General features: G+C 35.0%; 2 protein-coding genes, 1 non-coding gene and 1 pseudogene across 3 annotated transcripts; 3 read left to right on the top strand and 1 right to left on the bottom strand.

Moving 5' to 3' along the window:
- The first annotated feature begins 12,719 nt into the window (after positions 1-12,719).
- LOC139863509 (serine carboxypeptidase-like) lies at positions 12,720-15,962 on the top strand (annotated as a pseudogene).
- A 414-nt stretch (positions 15,963-16,376) lies between these two features.
- LOC139863508 (serine carboxypeptidase-like) lies at positions 16,377-18,886 on the top strand. Its single transcript, XM_071852134.1, has 9 exons — positions 16,377-16,645; positions 16,734-16,902; positions 17,350-17,469; positions 17,567-17,710; positions 17,798-17,951; positions 18,036-18,121; positions 18,195-18,447; positions 18,536-18,669; positions 18,761-18,886. Exons 1-9 carry the CDS (start codon positions 16,377-16,379, stop codon positions 18,884-18,886), a joined length of 1,455 nt encoding a protein of 484 aa, XP_071708235.1.
- Positions 18,887-19,029: 143 nt separating this feature from the next.
- On the bottom strand, positions 19,030-19,773 carry LOC139861443 (uncharacterized). Its single transcript, XM_071849834.1, has 2 exons — positions 19,458-19,773; positions 19,030-19,319 (listed from the first exon to the last, which is right to left on the bottom strand). Exons 1-2 carry the CDS (start codon positions 19,771-19,773, stop codon positions 19,147-19,149), a joined length of 489 nt encoding a protein of 162 aa, XP_071705935.1. The 3' UTR covers positions 19,030-19,146.
- Positions 19,774-19,889: 116 nt separating this feature from the next.
- On the top strand, positions 19,890-19,962 carry TRNAF-GAA (transfer RNA phenylalanine (anticodon GAA)). Its single transcript has one exon. It is a non-coding gene; the product is annotated as a tRNA-Phe (tRNA).
- Positions 19,963-21,653: the final 1,691 nt, after the last annotated feature.

The raw sequence follows: 21,653 nt of genomic DNA, 5'->3' as shown, positions 1-21,653 counted from the left end.
ACGAAGTCCATATCGATTATAAACGATTCACAACAGTAGATTACATCGCGAGGTACTTGACCTCTATATGATACATTTTACTAACATTGCATTCATTTTTGAAAAGACAAACTTTCATTTCATCGAAAGTTGACAGGCTTGCATACTATTTCATAATATATCCAACTATAATTGACTTGATAATAATCTTGATGAACTCGACGACTCGAATGCAACATCTTTTGAAATATGCCATGAATGACTCCAAGTAATATCTATAAAATGAGCAAATACACAGCGGAAGATTTCTTTCGTACCCGAGAATAAAAATGCTTTAAAGTGTTAACCAAAAGGTTGGTGAGTTCATTAGTTTAACATAAATAATCATTCCATAATTTTAATAGACCACAAGATTTCATATTTCCATTTCTCATAAACATACGTCCCATGCATAGAGACAAAAATATCATTCATATGGATTGAACACCTGGTAACCGACATTCACAATATACATATTAGAATATCCCCATCATTCTGGGATCCTCCTTCGGACATGATATAAATTTCGAAGTACTAAAGCATCCGGTACTTTGGATGGGGCTTGTTGGGCCCGATAGATCTATCTTTAGAATTCGCGTCAATTAGGGTGTCTGTTCCCTAATTCTTAGATTACCAGACTTAATAAAAATGGGCATATTCAGTTTCGATCATTCAACCATAGAACGTAATTTCGATTACTTGTGTCTATTTCGTAAAACAGTTATAAAAGTTGCGCATGTATTCTCAGCCCAAAAATATAAAGGGTAAAAAGGTAAATGAAACTCATAATACTGTATTTTGTAGTAAAAATACATATGACGACATTGAACAATGCATGGTTGGCCTCGGATTCACGAACCTATATCAAGTATTAACACATTATAGTATAAATCAATTAAGTTTATATATTTGTTATGTATTAATTATTCTTATAATATATTATGATACTTATTTGATATTTAATTAATGTTATATCAATAATATTAGTTGAAACATAATTTTATATAATATTAGTATATTTTATGTAATAATATATTTACATATATATCTTTTGTTTTTGCAAAATTAATAATTGTAGAAATACCTGACTAAGGATAATAATAATAATATTAATAATAATAATAATAATTTTTAAAAGTATAAAACTACCTTAGGAGTCAGTTTTAAAAAGATTGCACCAAGCCGGGCTCGAACCCGAGACCTCTCGCTCACTCATCAACAGCCTTAACCATTCCTCCATTTCAGTTTTTCTGATTTATGATACAAACTCAAATACTTATCTATTACATGTTTCAACTCACTTCATCTTCTTCACCAAAATCTAAACAATCAAACAACTTCATTCTTAATAGTCAATCATCAAAATGGTTTTAGGACTTCTAAACAAACATGAAACAAAAAATAAAAATGTGTTCATGATATAAAAAAAATGAGAAAAAAAAAACAAAAAAAAATCCTAATGCTTGCTGGTAGCTAGAAAAAAAAATTTGTTTTCAATTTTGAGTTCGTTTTGGACAATCTTTACAACATGAAACATGTTTCAAATCATTCCTAAAAACTATTGAAATCGTCAATTGAACTTAAAACATCAAAACAAGCTCTAATTTCTCCAAGAACAAAACAGTTGACTTTTGACAATTTAACTTTGACTCGCAAATTCGAATTCGTTATTAAGAATTGGAACTTGAGATTTTGCAGGAAGTTTAAGTAAATGATTCCTAACAACTCTGAATTTTTAGTTTTTGAAATTTGTTTCGAATTTACGTTAGTGTATATTACTGTGAAGAACTCAAGAACTCAAAAATTGATTTTTAGATTAAGAGTGTTATAGGTTATGATTACAACATGAATTGTGTTGCAAATCATTCCTATAAACTTTATGGATCATCAAATTAACTGGAGATATCAAAACAAACTCGAATTTGATTCAAGAACACTTAGTTGACTTTAAAAACCAAAACTTTGACTCTCAAATTAGAAATTGATAGAAAGAATTGAAGATTGAAAACTTACAGATAGTTTAGATAGACGATCCCTAACAAGACTGCATTATTACATTTTGGAAATTCATTCGAAATCAAAATATGGTGAAAAAGATGAATGTACAGAGTGTCGAGCTTATTTTGTGATTTTTTATGTTTTACTTAATGAATTGCAGAATAATTCTTTTATAGAGTGATTGCATTGATCCTAATTGAGTTGTGAAATGGACATCTAACAGATTACAGACAGAAAACAAAATTTGAAAAAGTTGGATTGAAATGGGTAACGGAATGGTACTAGTTCTTGACTTTTTTTTTAGATTAATATTAATAATTAATAAATATATTAATAATAATAATAATAATAATAATAATATAATAATAATAATAATAATAATAATAATAATAATAATAATAATAATAATAATAATAATAATAATAATAATAATAATAATAATCATTATATCCATAATAATAATAAGTAATAATGATACAAAAATCATAAAAAATGATAATAATAATATTATTAATGATAAAAAAAATAATGTTTTCTTTAATAATAATATCTAATTCACGGAGTATTATATTGTGTCCATTGCTAAACAGTTAACATATAAAAGTGTTCCTAAAAATCCCAATTTTTTTGATTAAACATATTTAATTATTTCACTCATTACCTGTTTGAAACCTGATCAAAAAGGTTCGAAAAATATTTATTTTCTGTTCCAATTTATATGTACGGAGTACAAAAACTTAGATTGAAATGGTAAAAAAATATTTATCAAAACTATTGTCTTTTTAATCAAATTTTGAAACAACATTTATTTTAGAACTTCTTATATATATATTAGATCTATTTTAAAATAATTAAACGTCAACCGAAAGTTACAGACATTTACCATTTAAGCTCAAAATTAAATATATTTAATATACACTATGTATATATATAAACAGTTTTAAATAACAAAATTTACTATTCACATAAATATATATTAAATAATTAAAATATATATACATATAAAATAATAGTTTTTATTACAATGTATTTTATTGTACATATTTATTTATAACAATAAATGTATATAATAGCTTATTAATGTTCATGTTATTATATATATTATACATATATTTATATATACACATATTTATATATATCCACATATTTACAAGCAATGGTTCGTGAATCATCGGAAACAGTCGAAAGTCAATTGAATATATGAACATTGTTTCAAAATTTTCTAGACTCAACATTACATACTTTGCTTATCGTATCGAAATCATATCAAGATTAAGTTTAAATTTAGTCGGAAATTCCCGGGTCGTCACAGAGCATATCAGATTCTAGTGCGTCTAGGTGTTATAACTGTGGCGTGAGGGGTCACAAGTCTTGGGAATGTTCGGTGCCAAGGGGTGATGGCATGGTGTGCTTCCATTGCCAAGAAGAAGGACATCGTAAGCCGGAATGTCCCAAGTTAGCGAGGACAGGTGCGGCAAGGAGACGTTAAGGTACGTTTCATTTTAATAAATATGTCCTTTGATTATTTATTATGTGCCGTTGAGTTTGAGTTGATTAAATGCCTTGTGTTGTGCATATTGTTGTTATGGGTGACGTTCCTAATGGAAGTACCCTATGGTGACGTTTGATTATCGGGCGAAGGGCGTAAGACTTGGTGCAACCAAGCATTCTTTAGTATTGGGAATTGTTTTTACCAAGCCATATGTGTGGGCTTCGATGTTCGATTGTTAAGCGCGTGTTCGCTATAGTGTGGAAGTTGATGAACTATGAGGTTCGTCGGGTGGTTGGAACCCTTGAAATCGAGTGTTTTGAATCTCGATGTATGTTGGTAATGGAGTTTATATGACGCGACATTAGGTGCCTCTTTTATACCTACTAGCATGGTGTTCAACTCCGATTGTGTTGCGGTTACATTGTACTTAGGGTACCGAAGTGAAACCCTTAGATACATGAGTGACTAGGTGGAAATTGACAAACTAGAGCAATTGGATGATTGCGAGGGTGTGGTTTGTGTAATTGTAGTACACTTTTCGTTCGAAGTGTTTGAGGATTGATTTAAATCCTTCGTGTGCTCTCGGTTGGAGCAAGATGTGGTGATGGGTCGTGTGAACCCAATTGTTGGTAAAGTCTACCTTTGATAGCATGGTACGGTTGTACGAGATGTGGTTATGTGATGTAGTTCCAAGTGGGAGAGTTACACTCCTGCCCGAGGAAGTTTTAGTGTGAGATTTCAGATGACGTTTTAGTAAGATCCGAAAATTGTGTTGGGACCTAGTTTGGTCGATTTGTGGTAGATTACAATTTTGGATAAATTGTACTTATGGTTTGAATTTGAATTGTCACCGAGGTGGTAATGTGGTAAATCTCATTGAGAGATAATGGACGTGTTTGGTGAGCAAGGTGAAATCCTTCGGTTAAGGGAGGTGTGTCGGATTCTCTTCTAGAGAATTATTGTTTTGTGCCTATGTTTGATATAGGTGGTTCTTGCTCGAGTGTGTGAATGGTTAGTGGTATCCGTTAGGATTCATTATGGCGTAGCAGAGCGCGATGTTACGCTACTCGTCGTTCGAGGCCAAAAGGGCGTTGATTGATGAAGCATGACTTTCGAAGTCCGCTGACTTCATCATGGTATTGGTGATTGATGAAGCATGACCTTTAGGGTCCGCTGACTTCATCATGGGAGTATGCGATTGGTGGAGCATGACCTTCGGGGTCCGCTGACTTCATCATGAGCGAGGTGTTATATCGGTGGAGCATGACCTTCGGGGTCCGCTGACTTCATCCGGTGTTGAGATTGGTGAAGCATGATCTTCGGGTCTGCTGACTTCATCATGGTAGTGGATCGCGTGTAGTTTCGGATTCACGATGACGCGTGTGGTTTCGGTCATCTTATTGTGGAAGTGAGTCTCGTGTAGTTCGGATTCACAAATGACTCATGTGGTTTCGGTCATTGTATTGAGGAGTGAGTCTCGTGTAGTTCGGATTCACAAATGACTCGTGTAGTTCGGTCATTCCTCTGGGATAGTGACTCTCGTGTAGTTCGGATTCACTATAGCGCGTGTAGTTCGGCCATTCCCGATTGTTGTTGTGGTGAAGGTAGTGAGTCGCGTGTGGTTCGGATTCACTAAGGCGCGTGTGTTTTCGGCCAGCCTTCGTATTGTTGGATGTGTGAGCACCGATGGGAAATTCGAGTACCATCTCCGTGTACGATTGGATATGCGTTGTCCATGAGTTAGTGTTATATGTCGTTGTACACTAACGGATGTTGTTTGATCTATCGGTTGTTTGATACACCGATGGTGGGGTCGTGAGGACCATGTTGTGGTATGATTAGTGATGAGATAGCCGTGTTTCGCTCACGTGTTGTTACGGGTGTGACGATCGTTGATTTTGTACACCTTGGGATCTAGAGTTGCCATGATCGTTTTGGGCGCTATCGGTTTTAACCGTTGGATTATGATGTTACGGTAGTTGCGTATTGGTCGTATTGCGCACTACAAGGGATGTTTAGTGATTGGTGTTATCCGTAAGGATTCGTTCGGATCGGTCTTCATCGTTTCGGGTTGTTGACCTTGGATTGAGACTTGGTTGCTTCTAGCATTGTACCTGTAATGGTAAGCTGAAGGGTTGATATCTCGGTCCGAGATTGGTTGAGTTTTTCCTGATGTTGGGGAATGAGCATGGTTTTAGTGCTCGGGATTGTGAATTGATAAATCGCGTGTGACGATTTAGTTGTTAAAGGTGATTCCTTGGGAAGAGTTGACTAGGAAAGTCAGATTGGGACTTATGTTGAGGACCGTGGAGTGTGGTCCGTTTGGTTAAGTGACGAGGATCACGAGGACGTGATCGATTCTAAGTGGGGGAGAGTTGTAACACCCTATTTTTGTTTCTGATTTTGCAGTAGGTCGGGACGCCGTCTAGATAGGAGGGACGCCGTCCAGCAACAAAAGATGGGACGCCGTCTCGATAGGGGGGACGCCGTCCAGCAACAAAAGGTGGGACGCCGTCCAAAGTTTGGGACGCCGTCCAAACGGTCTGTCGAGCCAGCTGTTTTAATTATTTTAAAAGGGGTAAAATAGTAAAATCACTTAGATGCTGGTTTGGAGCCTTCAAGGCTGGTTCCTTGGTCATTTGTGGATCATATTTCATCCTCACAAACACTCCCAACATTATCTAGAGAGAGAGGAGAAGTTCTAGAGAGAGAGATGGATTTGGAGAAGAAGGAGTCGGATTCTCGCAAAAGCTCGGGTTCTAAAGTTGTTCATCTCGCTCTTAGCTACGTTGTGGTGGTATTGATAAGCTCAAACTCCGAATTTCATTTGTTAGATTTGATGTTCAAGTTAGGGTTTTGAGCTAGATTGTTATGAAACCCTTTTAGATGATGAAATGGGTTTATGGTGACTTGTTGTTCTTGTCACTTGGCGGGTTTTGGGTCAGTTGATGATTTGGCCTTGTTTAGGGTTTGATGGTGAGTTTAATCACTAGGTTTAGTGATTATGGAAGTGTTGGAACACTTTTGGGTGTGTTTGGTTGCCTAATTTTGAAATGGGTCAAATTAGGGTTTTGGTGTCAAAATGGGTATGACACGTGTTTAACACTTGTGATCGGGCTTAATCGGTGTGTTAGGACCATTTTCACTCGTGTTAGTGGATATTGGTTAGTGTGGGCGCGTTTCGTGCTTGGAAGTGCAAATGGGTCGAATTTGCACTAGGTGTCAAATGGGTTGGTTTGTAAGTCAACCCTAACTGTGTTGTTGTGTTTGTGATAATGGAATAGGTACTTTTCATTTGGCGCATTGCGGATTACTTGAAAGCATTCATCAAGACGACTAGGTGAGTGTTAATATCCTATATGCATATGTATGTGTAGGATGGGTACGGGTCGGGTGAAGTGGTTCTCGGTTATAGAGCTCACTTCACATATAGGTGGATTTGATGGACTTGCGTTTAGGTCCAATTGGCACGGTTGTGCGTTTTGGTTGACCACCTTTGGCGAGGTACACGTTTTGTGTGTACGTTATCACACGTGTTTGTGATGTGGAGTATATAACCCCAATGGCGAAGGGTTGATATTGTTGTGATGTGGATAACCCCGATGTAGTGGATTTTATAATCCCGTGACCTTGGGTTTTGAGTTGGAGAAGTGGATCTCGTGTAGTTCGGATTCACGATGACGAGTGTGTTGTTCGGTCATCTTATTGGAAATGAATCTCGTGTAGTTCGGATTCATGGTGACTCGTGTAGTTCGGTCATCTTATTGAGGTAGTAATCTCGTGTGGTTTAAGATTACTAAGGCTCGTGTAGTTCGGCCAACCTCGATGTTGTGAAGATAGTAATCTCGTGTGGTTTCGGATTACTAAGGCTCGTGTAGTTCGGCCAACCTCGATGTTGTGAAGATAGTAATCTCGTGTGGTTTCAGATTACTAAGGCTCGTGTAGTTCGGCCAATCTTCATTGTGGCGTTTGGTATTCGGTAATGGGTTAAGGGGTTAACCTTATTCGTTTTATATTGTTATATATTAATGTATTGTTGTGTTGTAGCTAACCCTCCGGGTGTAGCTTATTGGCGTTGTTCACATCGTCGTTGGTGAACTTACACTTTGTTGATATCTTTAGCTTGTTGCTTAGAGGTAGTACGGTATGCTTAGTGTAGTTGCCTTATACATGGATGCTTCGGTATGCGGTATTTGATATTTGTGTGGCGTGTCCATTTTATACATATATATGTATGTAGTGTATTATCATTCACTAAGCGTTAGCTTACCCTCTCGTTGTTTACATTTTTATAGATTGCACGGATGCGGTGGCTCGGGTAAGCGCGGGGACTAGTGGACTTGCGTAGTTGCTTTAGAAGACTTTCTTTTGGATTTGATTAGGATTGGGTAGCGTGTCCCCAATCCCATGCTCGGTCTATGTTTTTGTATAAACTAATGGGTCGAAATAGTCACTTGTGGTATTTTGGGTCGATGTGGGCCCGGTGTCATAAAACTCGGTTTTTATTGTGAAAAACACTTAGTTTAAACTATTGTAATCTATTGTGAAAGTGTTTTGGTTTAAAAGTGTCGGGAAGCGGGTTTTCGCCCGAGTGTGTTCGAAAAACTGATCAGAATGTTTTAGTACATCTGGACGCCGTCCCAGATGTCTGGACACCGTCCCAGTTTTAAGAGCTGGACGCCGTCCAGATCAACTGTTCCAGAAAATTTTTTTAATTGTGGCACATTTTCGGATGGTTAACGGGTTGGGTTGTTACAACAACCCCATTACTAACCACCATCAACAAACCATCTCCTATTTCTTTCTCCCTCCTCCTTCTTCCTTGTTCGAGAACTTCAAAACCACCTCCACTTTATCTTCACCACCCATTTTTTTTTGTTTTGTTTCCATTCATTATCATCCGACACCACCACCCACACCATCATCGATCTTCTAACACCACCATTGGAAACCATCTAAACCGCCAACCCAAAACAAACATATTTTTTTTGTTGCGTTCATACCTTCTGTTTCGTGTTCAACCAACAAATCCCAACTGTTGCAGCCTGCTATTGCAGCAAAGTTCCTGTTTGTATTCACTGTTTCTTTTCTTCCCGGTTTTCGTGACAATAACAAGGAAGGAATGAGGATGATAACTAATATAATAATGATAAGGGGTCACAGTTAAAAACTTTGTCAATAGAGGTGTATTGAATATTAATATATATTGCCAATTTGTATGCAAGTGGGAATAAGTACAACCTAGTGGCCGACCACAATATTATGATGACATTTGGTTGTATTATTTTTATACATGATGAAGAATATCGATAAAAGATGATGGTGATATGCACATGATGATACGTGATACATGAAACTGCTTTTGTTATTTTTTTTGTTTTCTCGATAAACAACACAACGAAGAAAGAAGCTTTATGGTTTCTGTTAGTATTAATATACAATGATGATTGATGGTTATAACCTTCGATGATGAGGATGATGGAGTGATGATCGAATGATGATGCTGTTTTGAATTCGATTAATGATGATGATAATGGCGAGTAGCTGATGACAATCGAGGACCAAATTTTTTTTTGTACCTGTCGAACTCATAATCCGATTAGGGATTTTATCAAATTACTGGATCAAGTAAATGGACTGCTTGATCCGTTTTTTTTTTTTTGGGCCGTGATTCAATTAGGCTATTGGACCGTTATTATTATTTTATTGGGCTGTTTAGTTGAGCCGAAGAGGAGATTGAATAAAACGGAAGAAGAAAACACAGGTTGAATTACGGGTTATAAATATGTGTATGTGATATATTTCGAAAATGAAACAGCAGAGTAATGGTTAGGATTATTAGTGTTTAACCGAGAGGTTGTGGCTTCAAGCCTTGTCTGAGACAGTTATTTTTGGAAAAGCTCTTAAGGTAGTAAGATACCTCTTATTATTATTATTATTATTATTATTATTATTATTATTATTATTATTATTATTATTATTATTATTATTATTATTATTATTATTATGTTTATGTTTATGTTTATTATGTTTATTGATATCATGATTTTTATTATTATTATTAACATAGTTTACATTATTATCATTTATATAAGTATTATAAGTATTATTATTACTATTATAGTTATTATTATTATTATTATTATTATTATTATTATTAGTATTAACATGATTTAAGATTATTATTATTATTAACATTAGTATTAGAATTATCATTAAGAATTAATATAAGGATTATCATTGTTATTATTAACTTATAAACATTTTTATTTATTTTTTACTAGTATTATCAATATTATTAGTATTATAAGTATTTTCATTAACATTATTACTATTTTTAACATTATCATTATTATTAAAATTTCATTATTTTTATTATAATTATTATTATTAAAATTATTATTTTATGTATAGTAATACAATTTTTTATTTAATATTATTAATTTATCAAATAACTATGATAACTATACTCAATACATATAACTTAACGATATTAATATTTTTATATATAAAATAAATATACTTAATTTATTAAGGAAACCTATAAATTTTAATATAAAATTTATATAACTAATTACATATATAAATTTGTTTGATTACAATTATATGTGTTAATATATATAATTGATATAGGTTCGTGAATCAGAGGCCAACCTTGCATTGTTCAGTTCCGTCGTATGCATATTTTTACTACAAAATATCGTATAGTGAGTTTCATTTGCTCCCTTTTTAAATGCTTTTGCAATATATATTTTTGGGACTGAGAATACATGCACTGCTTTTATAAATGTTTTACGAAATAGACACAAGTAATCGAAACTACATTCTATGGTTGGATTATCGAATCGAATATGCCCCTTTTAGTCTGGTAATCTAAGAATTAGGGAACAGACACCCTAATTGACGCGAATCCTAAAGATAGATCTATCGGGCTCAACAAGCCCCATCCATGTCGCAGATGCTTTAGTACTTCGAATTTATCAAGTCCGAAGTTGTCCCGGAATAATGGGGATATTCTATATGCATCTTGTTAAGGTCGGTTACCAGGTGTTCAATCCATACGAATGAAAATATGAAATCTTGTGGTCTATTAAAAATGATGGAAATGAATATTGATGATAAACTAATGAACTCACCAACCTTTTGGTTGACACTTGAAAGCATGTTTATTCTCAGATATGAAAGAAATCTTCCGCTGTGCATTTGCTCATATTAGAGATATTACTTGGAGTCATTCATGACATATTTCAAAAGACATTGCATTCGAGTCGTCGAGTTCATCAAGATTATTATTAAGTCAATTATAGTTGGATATATTATGAAATGTTATGCATGCCGTCAACTTTCGATGTAATCAAAGTTTGTCTTTTAAAAACGAATGCAATGTTTGTAAAATGTATCATATAGAGGTCAAGTACCTCTCGATGTAACCAAATGTAATGTATTCGTCCAGATGGATTAGGACGGGTCGTTAAAATTTGAACCCTTATCGATTCGAAAAATTTTACTTTTCGAGATGTATTGTCATGCTCGCGGCATTACACCTTCTGTTCGAATATTTTGTCACCTTGCTACTGTTAAGCCATACGACAAAGGATGGTTCTGTATTACACACATGAATGGATTCCTTCTTACCTGCAACGATGTTCCAGAAATTTGGCTAGACAGATTTTTCTTTATTAACAGCGATATCATCCCCAATAGTGCATTAAAAGCCCGCTACTGGCGCACTTCACTCGATACTCCCACAATTATTCACCCTAAATTGTCAAAAGATGAACGACAACTACTGAATGTGATGAAGAAAGAGAAAATCCCTAACCGTCGCTACCCAGAACACATGTTGTCTCTATGTTTAATTAATGCAGAGTGGGATGCAGATGTTCGTAGCTGTGCTGTTGTTAGGCTGAAAAATAAAGGTATGTTTATAATTGACATTTATAGCTTGCTTGTGCATTCACTTCTACTGTGCAATGTATGTGACTTATTGCTATTTCAGCCACTACTCCGCTCACCGCCTTGCGCCACATTAAGTATGAGGAATTGCAATTTGCTTCTGAGAAAATGATAGATGAAACTCTTGAAAAAAGTTTATCTGATAATGAACCTGTGGATGAATCAAATCTGATTCGATCAAATTCACGCAAACGTCGTGCAGATGGTAACCTTTCTTTTGAATCCATAGCAGAAGAAAATCTGTTTTGCTTTTTACACATGCCCAGTAATGCCCAGTAATGGTGGACTTCAGACAGAGAGAAGTACACTTTCTCTCTCACACAGTTCTTTTTCACTCTAAAACATTAACCACTTAGCAACAGAACGCTAGACGAATCAATTACAGATTGATCCAAGGATTGATTGAGGCCACCCCACGGATCTTTCATCTGTGTTCCGGGTATGCAGCTATTATTTCTCGAGGGCAAACATCAATCAACATCCAACCACTCTACGCTAGGTGGCTATTGTTCTGTACTGATACCTTACACCCGCTATACGGAAAATCGTATCAACATCGTATTTATTTATTTATTTATTTATTTATTTATTTATTTATTTATTTTTTGTAAAAAGTTAAAAGTCAAATGTTTAATTTTATCATTGGATAAGCTATGTGTTGTCCCACTAAAGATAATTTTGATAACCACCTTGAACAATATGAAAAATATACTTTAGTGGAAATTTTTTGGAGATCTTAACTTATACTAAGGTGAAAAATATATTGTTGAGCACTGTATGAATTCTTAGATAATACCTTAAGTTGATCAACATATGCCTCGGATTTTCCATAACAACTTCTATATGTAAAAAAGCTAAATACTTGTATTGATTGAAACACGCAAGTAAAAAGATCATAAAAGTTCAATTACCTTCTTCTTTATCTAAAAGACTCGAGCTTTACCAATATTTTCTTGAACAAAAGCAAACAAGAGTGAAGATTTATATCATCATTATCATTATCTCTAAATATAACAAAAACAAATACAATCAAAATGAAAGTTTTCGGGTAAAAGCTGGAAGCTTGTCTTAAAATTTGTACAAGAAATCAACTGCTTACGAATTACAGGTACGTAAGATCATAAGACCGCAGATAACAAGATATTGCGAAGGTAGACGAAATGTATAAACTTTCATGCATTATATATATAGCCGAAACACAAAACTCATACACTAAAGCGATTTCACAGAACAACTCGTGTTTCTTCATACACTAATGGCTTTTAACAATATCTCATCTCTTTTCATACTTTTGATTTCTCTGTTTTTCACAAAGTGCCAACCTTGTTCACTCTCTGCATTGCAGTTTTCTGAATCTGTAAAACAAAACCAAGTACAGTTTCTTAAAGACTTCAATTTGCACGTGAATCTTAAGGTCGGCAACTTTAAGGCACGCGCGAATTCTTCTTCTAGGCTTGTTCAAAAACGGTTGTCGCTTCAGATTCTTGGTGACTCTGGTGCAACTGTTTCAGACCTTGCTCAACATGCTGGATATTTTCGTCTTCAAAATACCATAGATGCCAGGTATTTTAACTGTTTTCAATTATGTATTACATTACATGTAAATAGAAAATGTTAGTGTTAATTGTGCAATTTCACCTTATAAGTTTCAGCTTTTATCATTTAATTTAATTGTGCAGTTTTTAATTATATCTGCAGGATGTTCTACTTTTTCTTTGAATCAAGAAAAGCTAAAACCGACCCGGTGGTTATTTGGCTAACTGGAGGACCAGGTTGCAGCAGCCAAATAGCTTTATTTTACGAAAATGGTCCTTTTAAGATTGCCAGCAACTTATCTCTTATATGGAATGATTACGGTTGGGATAAGGTAACGCGTTTTCAACATAATCGTACTATTCAATTCAGCAACTCTTGTTGTACATATGACTGAAGCATTTCGTTGGCGCAGGTTTCTAACTTGATATTTGTCGATCAACCTACCGGAACGGGTTTTAGTTATAGTTCTAGTGAACAAGACACTCGTCATAATGAAACTGGCGTTAGCAATGACCTTTACAACTTCTTACAGGTTTGTTTACCCGTAGCCAGGGTTGCACTACTCGGAATTACTCGGCGAGTACTCGGTCAAACTTGGTCAAACTCGGTCAAACGCAGCCAAAACTTGTGATTACTTGGAAAAGTGGTCACACCTCGGCCAAAACTAGAAAACACGGTCAAAATTGGTCAAAGTCAAACTTGGTCAAAATTGCTCAGAGTCAAACTTGGTCAATATTGGTCAAAGTCAAAAATTAGTCAAAGTCAAACTTGGTCAACATCCGGGTACTCCCTGAGTTTTCAGGTATTCCCTAAAAAGTCGTAACCGAGTACTCCCCTAGTAGCGATTTTTGCAACCTTGCCCATAATCATGCTAAAATGAACAATTTTCGTTCTTTGATACAATGGAATCAAACGTTGTAATTACAGGCATTCTTCAAGGCGCATCCTGATTACGTCAATAATGATTTCTACATCACGGGAGAATCATACGCAGGACACTACATTCCGGCATTTGCTACTAGGATTAATCAGGGAAACAAAAACAACGAAGGGATTCATATTAACTTAAAAGGATTCGAAATTGGAAATGGGCTAACTAATCCGGGCATACAGTATCCGGCTTACACAGAATTCGCTTTAGCCAATAATTTAATAACTTTGTCAGATTATAGAAAATTAAACGAACTAATACCACCATGTGAACAGGCAATCAAACAATGTGGTAATCCTTAACCATTTCTATTTTTATCTCTTGAATTTTGCTTATTTTTGCCACATTTGTAAACAGTGTAAACGGCAGCCGTCTCAGCCGATTAGTCGGTTTGGGGACTAGCATGTCCAGTTTCGCCTAAAAACGTCTAACTCGTCAGTCAACGTTAAAAAGTCAGGTCAAAGTTGGTCTGAGTCTATGTCGGTCAAAGTCGAGGTTCGTCAAAGTTAGGTCAAATTTTAATATTTTTTTATACCTAGATTTTGTGTTGTATACATATGTTTGAAATTTTTACGTCTGTAATATTTATGTGTAATATATATGTTACTAACAGTCAACTTTAGTCCACGTTCGACTCAGCCTCTATTCGACCGACTAGTCGTTTCAAAGCCCCGACCGAGTCACCTTGTTTGCAAGTACATTAGCAATTTCAGTGTGTTTTCTTTTTCAGGCACAACCGGTACAGATACATGTTATACTGCATATAACAATTGCCAGCAGATTTTATTCGGTATAATCAATCTAATAAACAAAAACAATACGAATGTAAGAACTTGTACAATAAAAAGCTACCTGATCTCGAAATTTTATACGTTGTTCCTAAATTGTTTTTTACATTTGCAGTACTACGATATAAGGAAGAAATGTGAGGGCCGCTTCTGCTATGACTTTTCAAATGTGGAAAAATTTCTAGAGCAATCAACGGTTAAAAAAGCATTAAGAGTACCAGAAACTATACGGTTTCAACCGTGTAACGATAGAGTGTACGAAGCAATGATCGATGACTGGATGCGAAATCTTGATATTGGGATTCCGTCACTACTGGAACAGAATATTCAAATGCTTGTGTATGCTGGAGAATATGATCTTATTTGCAACTGGCTCGGTAACTAATTTATATCACCATGTAAAAGTATAAGTATTAGGTGTATAAATGAGCCGAGCTACTCAATCGCGACCGGTTAAAAGCTCGGTTCGAGCCGAGCTCAAACGAGACCGATTTTTTTATATCCAACTCGAACAAGCTCGTGAGCTTGAACGAACTTTTCATTTATGGAATTTTCTAATGACAACGTTAAGTGTTGTCATTAAGAAATTAGGACATACGAAGTTTGTTTGTACACTTAATAACCACCCCCTCTTAAATATAACTACCATCGAATGTGCCACTATTTAATGCACAAATTCAACCCTTAAGGTTATCATTAGAAAATTCCTTCATTTATACACATCAGTTATTATTTTTTTACTTGAAGATCATATATATATAATATAATTATTACAAATAAACGAGTCGATCTCGAGCTGAGTTCTAGCAATTGTATAATTTCAAACGAGCCGAGTTTGAGTTCAATATATCAAGCTCGAAATGAGCCGAATTTGAGCTTTATAAATTTAAATCGAGCTCAGTCTCTCCAATCTCGAGTTCAACTCAGCTCGTTTACACCCTTAAAAAATATTTATATCTTTATGACATAAAAATATTGAATGGTTTTGCAGGGAACTGGAGATGGGTTCAAGCCATGCAATGGGCTCATCAGAAACAATTTGTTGAATCTCGAATGGTTCCATTGTTTGTTGATGGGAAAAGAAGCTGCACTTTTTAAGAATTATGGGACTTTGACTTTTATGAAGGTTCATGATGCTGGACACATGGTTCCTATGGATCAACCCAAGGTTGCACTAACAATGTTGGAGTTGTGGACCACAGGGAAACTTACTCAGACCGGCGTTGCACCTCCACCTCGTTGATTGTTTCGATGAAACTTCTAGAAATATATAACATCTTAGATGTATCATATAAATGTTAAACACACTCAATGTTTGTGTGCATATTTATCTGAAAAAAAGATTGTAGACCAATTTACATTTTGCCATAACTGGATTACATAGTATATATATTTCTATATAATGGTTTGCTTTAATATACAGCAAAATCTTATTTTAGGATAAGAGGTATCCTAAAAAAACGGGTAGCGAATAGAAGTAGTAATATAGAAATTTTGATAAAATTCCCATTACTATGACTACCATAGATGATAGATCCAAAAATATCACAATGAAGTGTTTTACATGTTGAGGGAAGAAAAAACAAAAACTTCTATAAATCGTTAAAGCTCATAACACGCATTGCAAAAGCGAAAAACAAAGCAACACTTAAACATAATGACTCCACTTATCATTTACCTTTTTCTGTCTGTCCTCATTGATCCTTCATCAACTTCACTGCAAACAAGAACAGGATACAAACAACTCATTAAGGATCTAGATCTGCACCCAAAACTTGATGCTAGCATTGTTAAGAAAAACACATCAGATTATAGGATTGTTGAGAAGCCATTAAAGCTCCCTGTTCTTGGCCAATCAGGTGCTTCGATTCCTAACCTTGTTCATGTTGCTGGATATATCCGAATTAAACACACTATAGGTGGAAGGTATTATTTTTTATCACCATAATATGTAGAAGTTGATATAGTATATACAAATCCAATTTGTAGCTGTATTGTTTACTATGTTTTGTAGGATGTTCTACTACTTCTTTCAATCGAGACAGAGAAAAGATGATCCTGTGGTTATATGGTTAACCGGAGGACCAGGTTGTAGCAGCGCAATAGCTCTTTTTGAAGAAAATGGACCGTTTCTTTTGACCAAAAACTTATCTCTAGTCTGGAATAAATACGGTTGGGATAAGGTCTGCTATAATCAATTATAGGCATTGTATCACAATCAAGGTTGTAAAAGTCGCAAGTCGGGACGAGTCGGTCGAGACCTTAGAGGGACTAGTCAGTCGAGATGGGGACGAGTCGACGTTGACCAATGTTGACTTTTATATATATTATTACACTTAAATATATCAAACACAAATATTTTAAACATAGATACAAGGCACAAAATCTGATTTTAAAATATTTTAACATTTTGACATAACTTTGACCAACTTTGACAGACTCTCAGACCGACTTTGACCTAACTTTTTGGCATTGACTAACTTTTTTAGCCTTTTTGAGCGAAATGGGACATGCTAGTCCTCAAACGGACGCGTCGGCCGGCTCAACCGACTTTTACAACGATGATCACAATATTAGTGAACGAAAAAAAAAAAAAAAAAAGTAGAGCAACATTCCAACTGGTATGACAGGTTGCCAGCATGATATACATTGACCAACCTATTGGAACTGGGTTCAGTTACACTTCTAGTGATAAAGACATTCGACATGACGAAAAAGGCATTAGTGATGATCTTTATGATTTCTTGCAGGTTTGTGCTGCTTATTTATTAGTTATTATTCTTAACATACCTAAAATTCCTACACATAAATAAATATAATAAGATTTAAACGTGAAACAAATAACAGGGGTTCTTTACTAAGCACCCTGATTATGTGAAAAACGACCTCTACATAACTGGAGAATCATACGGAGGGCACTACATTCCAGCTTTGGCTTCTCGTATAAACCACGGGAACAAAAACAAACAAGGCATTCATTTAAACTTAAAGGTGACGCAATGACGTTACAATCAACTAAGCTTCTAATATTACAAAATCACGATTTGATGATCAATGGAATTGTGATTAAGTGAACAGGGATTTGCAATTGGAAATGGAATGACTGTATCTGGAATTCAGTTCGGGCAGGCAGACACTGACTTCGCTCTTATGAACAATTTGATTAACGAGACCGTTTATAAAAGACTTAATCAGAATGTTCGAAAATGTGAAAAGGCAGCCAAGAAATGTGGTACACTAAGCCTTCTATAACTAATCAAGTATTTAAGTTATTCATAATTTCATTGACTAAAAAGATGAGTATTTTGTGTTCCAGGGACTAACGGTGAAGAGAGCTGCCTTAAAGCCCTGAAAATATGTCATCAAATTAATCAGGATATTATTTCCATTAACCATACATGTGTAATAACTCAAATATCCTACATCTTCAAAATACAATTTATACGAAATTAACTGACTTCGTGTTTTATGGCAGAAATACGATATCAGGATACAAAAATGCCATAATATAACGAAAAACGTTGACGAATTTTTGAACAATCCATCAGTGAAAAAGGCATTAGGCGTACCACATGATATACGGTTCGAGTCGTGTAATCATGTGGTGAATGAAGCATTGAAGGCAGACATCATGAGAAACCTTGAAGGCGGCCTTCCGGAACTTTTGGAAGACGGTATGAAAATGCTTATATATGCTGGAGAATGTGATTTTGCCTGCAACTGGATAGGTAAGATTTACTCATTGATTTGATTCTCAAATCATATTTATTATTTCTCCGTGTTTGAAATAAACATGAGCTGTGAATGAATATACAGGGAACTATAGATGGGTTAGAGACATGAAATGGTCCGGTCAATCAAATTTCAAAGAATCTAACTTTATCCCTTTTCAAGTAGATGGTAAAGAAGCTGGAGAACTAAAGAACTATGGCCCACTCACTTTCCTTAAGGTCAGCGTATGTGTGTGTGTGTGTGTCCGAGATTGCGTGTATGAATAAGAAGCGTCTTGGTTTCATACAATTGATATTTTCTCTGAATCAGGTGCATGAGGCTGGACATATGGTACCGAAGGATCAACCAAAGGCTTCTTTGAAGATGTTAAAAAGGTGGATGGATGGCAAACTTATTGTCTCCAAAACAGAAGATTTCATATCTCTAACTGATTAATTAACAAACATTTGAAAGAGATTTACACAAACAATATATTGCATATGTTACAAAGATCTCATATTTTATACTCCACTATTTACTACATGTCATTAATAAAGGCACAAGTCTGTAGAAACTTGAGACAACATTATAATCCCATATCCATATACACTTATTCATCTTCCTTACAAATGTAAACACATGAAAGACACATTGATAGTGTTATGAGCATGAATAAGTAACAAAAAACAGTCAAAATGACTTAAATTTATAGACAGTTAACAATCAGATCTTACTCGGTACAGTTCACGCAACGAATCAATTACTGGTCGAAAACCCAACTTTAAAGGTACAACTGATACAACTCTCTGATGTTGCGCATTGCCGTTTTTCGGTTTAGAAAGAGTCACTTTCAGCATCTCTCCCTCCAGAATCCTACTTGCAGTTTCACCTAACATTTAGGGCACAAAAGATTATCTATATGTATATAAAGATGCAAAGAACAACTCATGAAAACAACAAAAAGTAATTAAATTTAACAAATTTCTCAAATGGGTAACTCAAAATTATCGAGTAACAAAATACCAACATGAAAAAGGATGAATCTTGGCGAAATCAAAAAAATCTTGAGCAGAGCAACCAAACAAAACCCTAGCAGCCCTATCAAAAAGCACCACAACAAACACATTTGTCTCTGTTGCAATTGACATGAGGACACGAAATAGGCGTTTAGAATTGGTTGTAATATTTCTAGTAAATGTGCAGTGGTTGCAGGGAGTTAACGACGGAGCTGCGGCGGTGGGTTCCGGGAGCGTTCGTTCGCAAATGGAGCATACTGTGTAATATAAATTCGTATGATCAATGGTGACAACTGTGCAGATTGTGGTTGTCGGTTTGGCGTCCATGGCAGTTGCAGATGGCTGAGTGATATTGATGTTTTCCGGCGGCTAACAAAATGCTACGACTACCGAAATAGTTACTTTATGTATATATTTTGTAAGGTTTATAATGTTGACAGAAAGCGGGGATAGCTCAGTTGGGAGAGCGTCAGACTGAAGATCTGAAGGTCACGTGTTCGATCCACGTTCACCGCATAATATATTTTTGTCTTCGTGAATATATTACTCCTTATAACTTTCTGCTTTTTGTTTGTTTTATTTTGTTCGTTGTTTAGCCTTCATTGAAACTAGATAATGTGTGTATGATTTTTTGCCAAAAATCATTCAGAATATTTTGCAATAATTGTGTTAAGTTAAAAATTGATACGGAGTATTATGTTACGATTATTAAAGTACTAAGAGTGGTGACACGTCAATTCAAAGTTTTGAAGATTTGATGGAACTTTGAAGTGAAAATAATGTAAGAGTTATTAAGTGTTTTGTCAAAGGTTTCCGAAATACAATAAATGTTTGTTTAGTATTTAATTTAGTTTCATTTAATAAATTAAATTAACTAATAGAAGACGTGTGGTCCACATTCATTATGTTCAACGTGGCACACATTCATTTGCCAGGAAAAAAAATGAACTTGACATTGAATATAAGATGTTGCATACAAGACCTAAAGAAAACGTCGAATAGAAATCTGGTGTGGTTGATGTGGTTGCACAACCGATAACCCAGTGTTGTGGGTGGGGAACTTCGAAAAAAAATAATTACTTCTGGTGCTCTTAGACCATTCTAAGACAAAAGTATATATGTAGTGAGTACTTTTACTATCACTTCCAAATTATCAATTTCAAATAAACTAAGATAATATCTTTTTAACGAAAAAAGGAATAAACGTTCTTTAGAACAATTCTATCATCAATAAATGAAGAAACCAAAATCACAGCAATGTGCAAACGATCAACAAACCAAAGAAAAACAACGAAATGACAAAAAAAAAATTCCAACCAAACAAGGATCGTACCGACAAAACTGACAAACAATTAACCACGCAACTAGCCAATACGATTATAAAACACGTAAACAACAACACAGAATAAAACCCAAGCTACACACAACTCATTTCTTGATTGGTGGTCCATCATTCATCTTTAATACCATTCCTAAACGAATAAAACTTATGGAATTTCAAACCCTGGACGATTTTATTCTTACACTTTTTCTTGGGATTAATCACTTTACCTTTGTCTTTCAACAAAAGCAAAGCGAGTGGGAGTCTCGGCCGCATCCGAACTCGAAGGAACTGAAGAAGAAGTAGAATTTTTCAAAAAAGTACTCACCAAACTACTCTAACAATGGGCTCATCGCACTAGTCAGCCAACGAAAAGGGAACAAACCCGATGACATCCTTAGTGCCCGCTAAATCATCACCAAAATCCACACATACCCAGGCGTCACAAGGATGATCACGCAAGCAAAAGGACCTGATTGAGACGACCCGTCCTAATCCATAAGGTCGAATACAATAACATATGATTACATTGCGAGGTATTTGACCTCTATATGGTACATTTTACAAACATTGCATTCATTTTTAAAGACATACTTTAATTTCATCGAAAGTAGATAGGCATGCATACCATTTCATAATATCCAACTATAAATGACCTAATCTGTCATTTGCTTAATCATAATCTTTAATGAACTTAACGACTTGAATGCAACGTCTTTGAAATATGCCATGAATGACTCCAAGTAATATCTTTAAAATAAGCAAATGCACATCGGAAGATTTCTTTCAATCCTGAGAATAAACATGCTTTCAAGTGTCAACCAAAAGGTTGGTGAGTTCATTATTTTATCATAAACAATCATTTTCATCATTTTAATAGACCACA

The sequence above is a fragment of the Rutidosis leptorrhynchoides genome, chromosome 8, assembly GCF_046630445.1.
Source record: "Rutidosis leptorrhynchoides isolate AG116_Rl617_1_P2 chromosome 8, CSIRO_AGI_Rlap_v1, whole genome shotgun sequence".
Classification (NCBI taxonomy): Eukaryota; Viridiplantae; Streptophyta; class Magnoliopsida; order Asterales; family Asteraceae; genus Rutidosis; species Rutidosis leptorrhynchoides.
The sequence above is the reverse complement of the archived record's forward strand: the minus strand, read 5'-3'. Positions and strand labels throughout refer to the sequence as shown.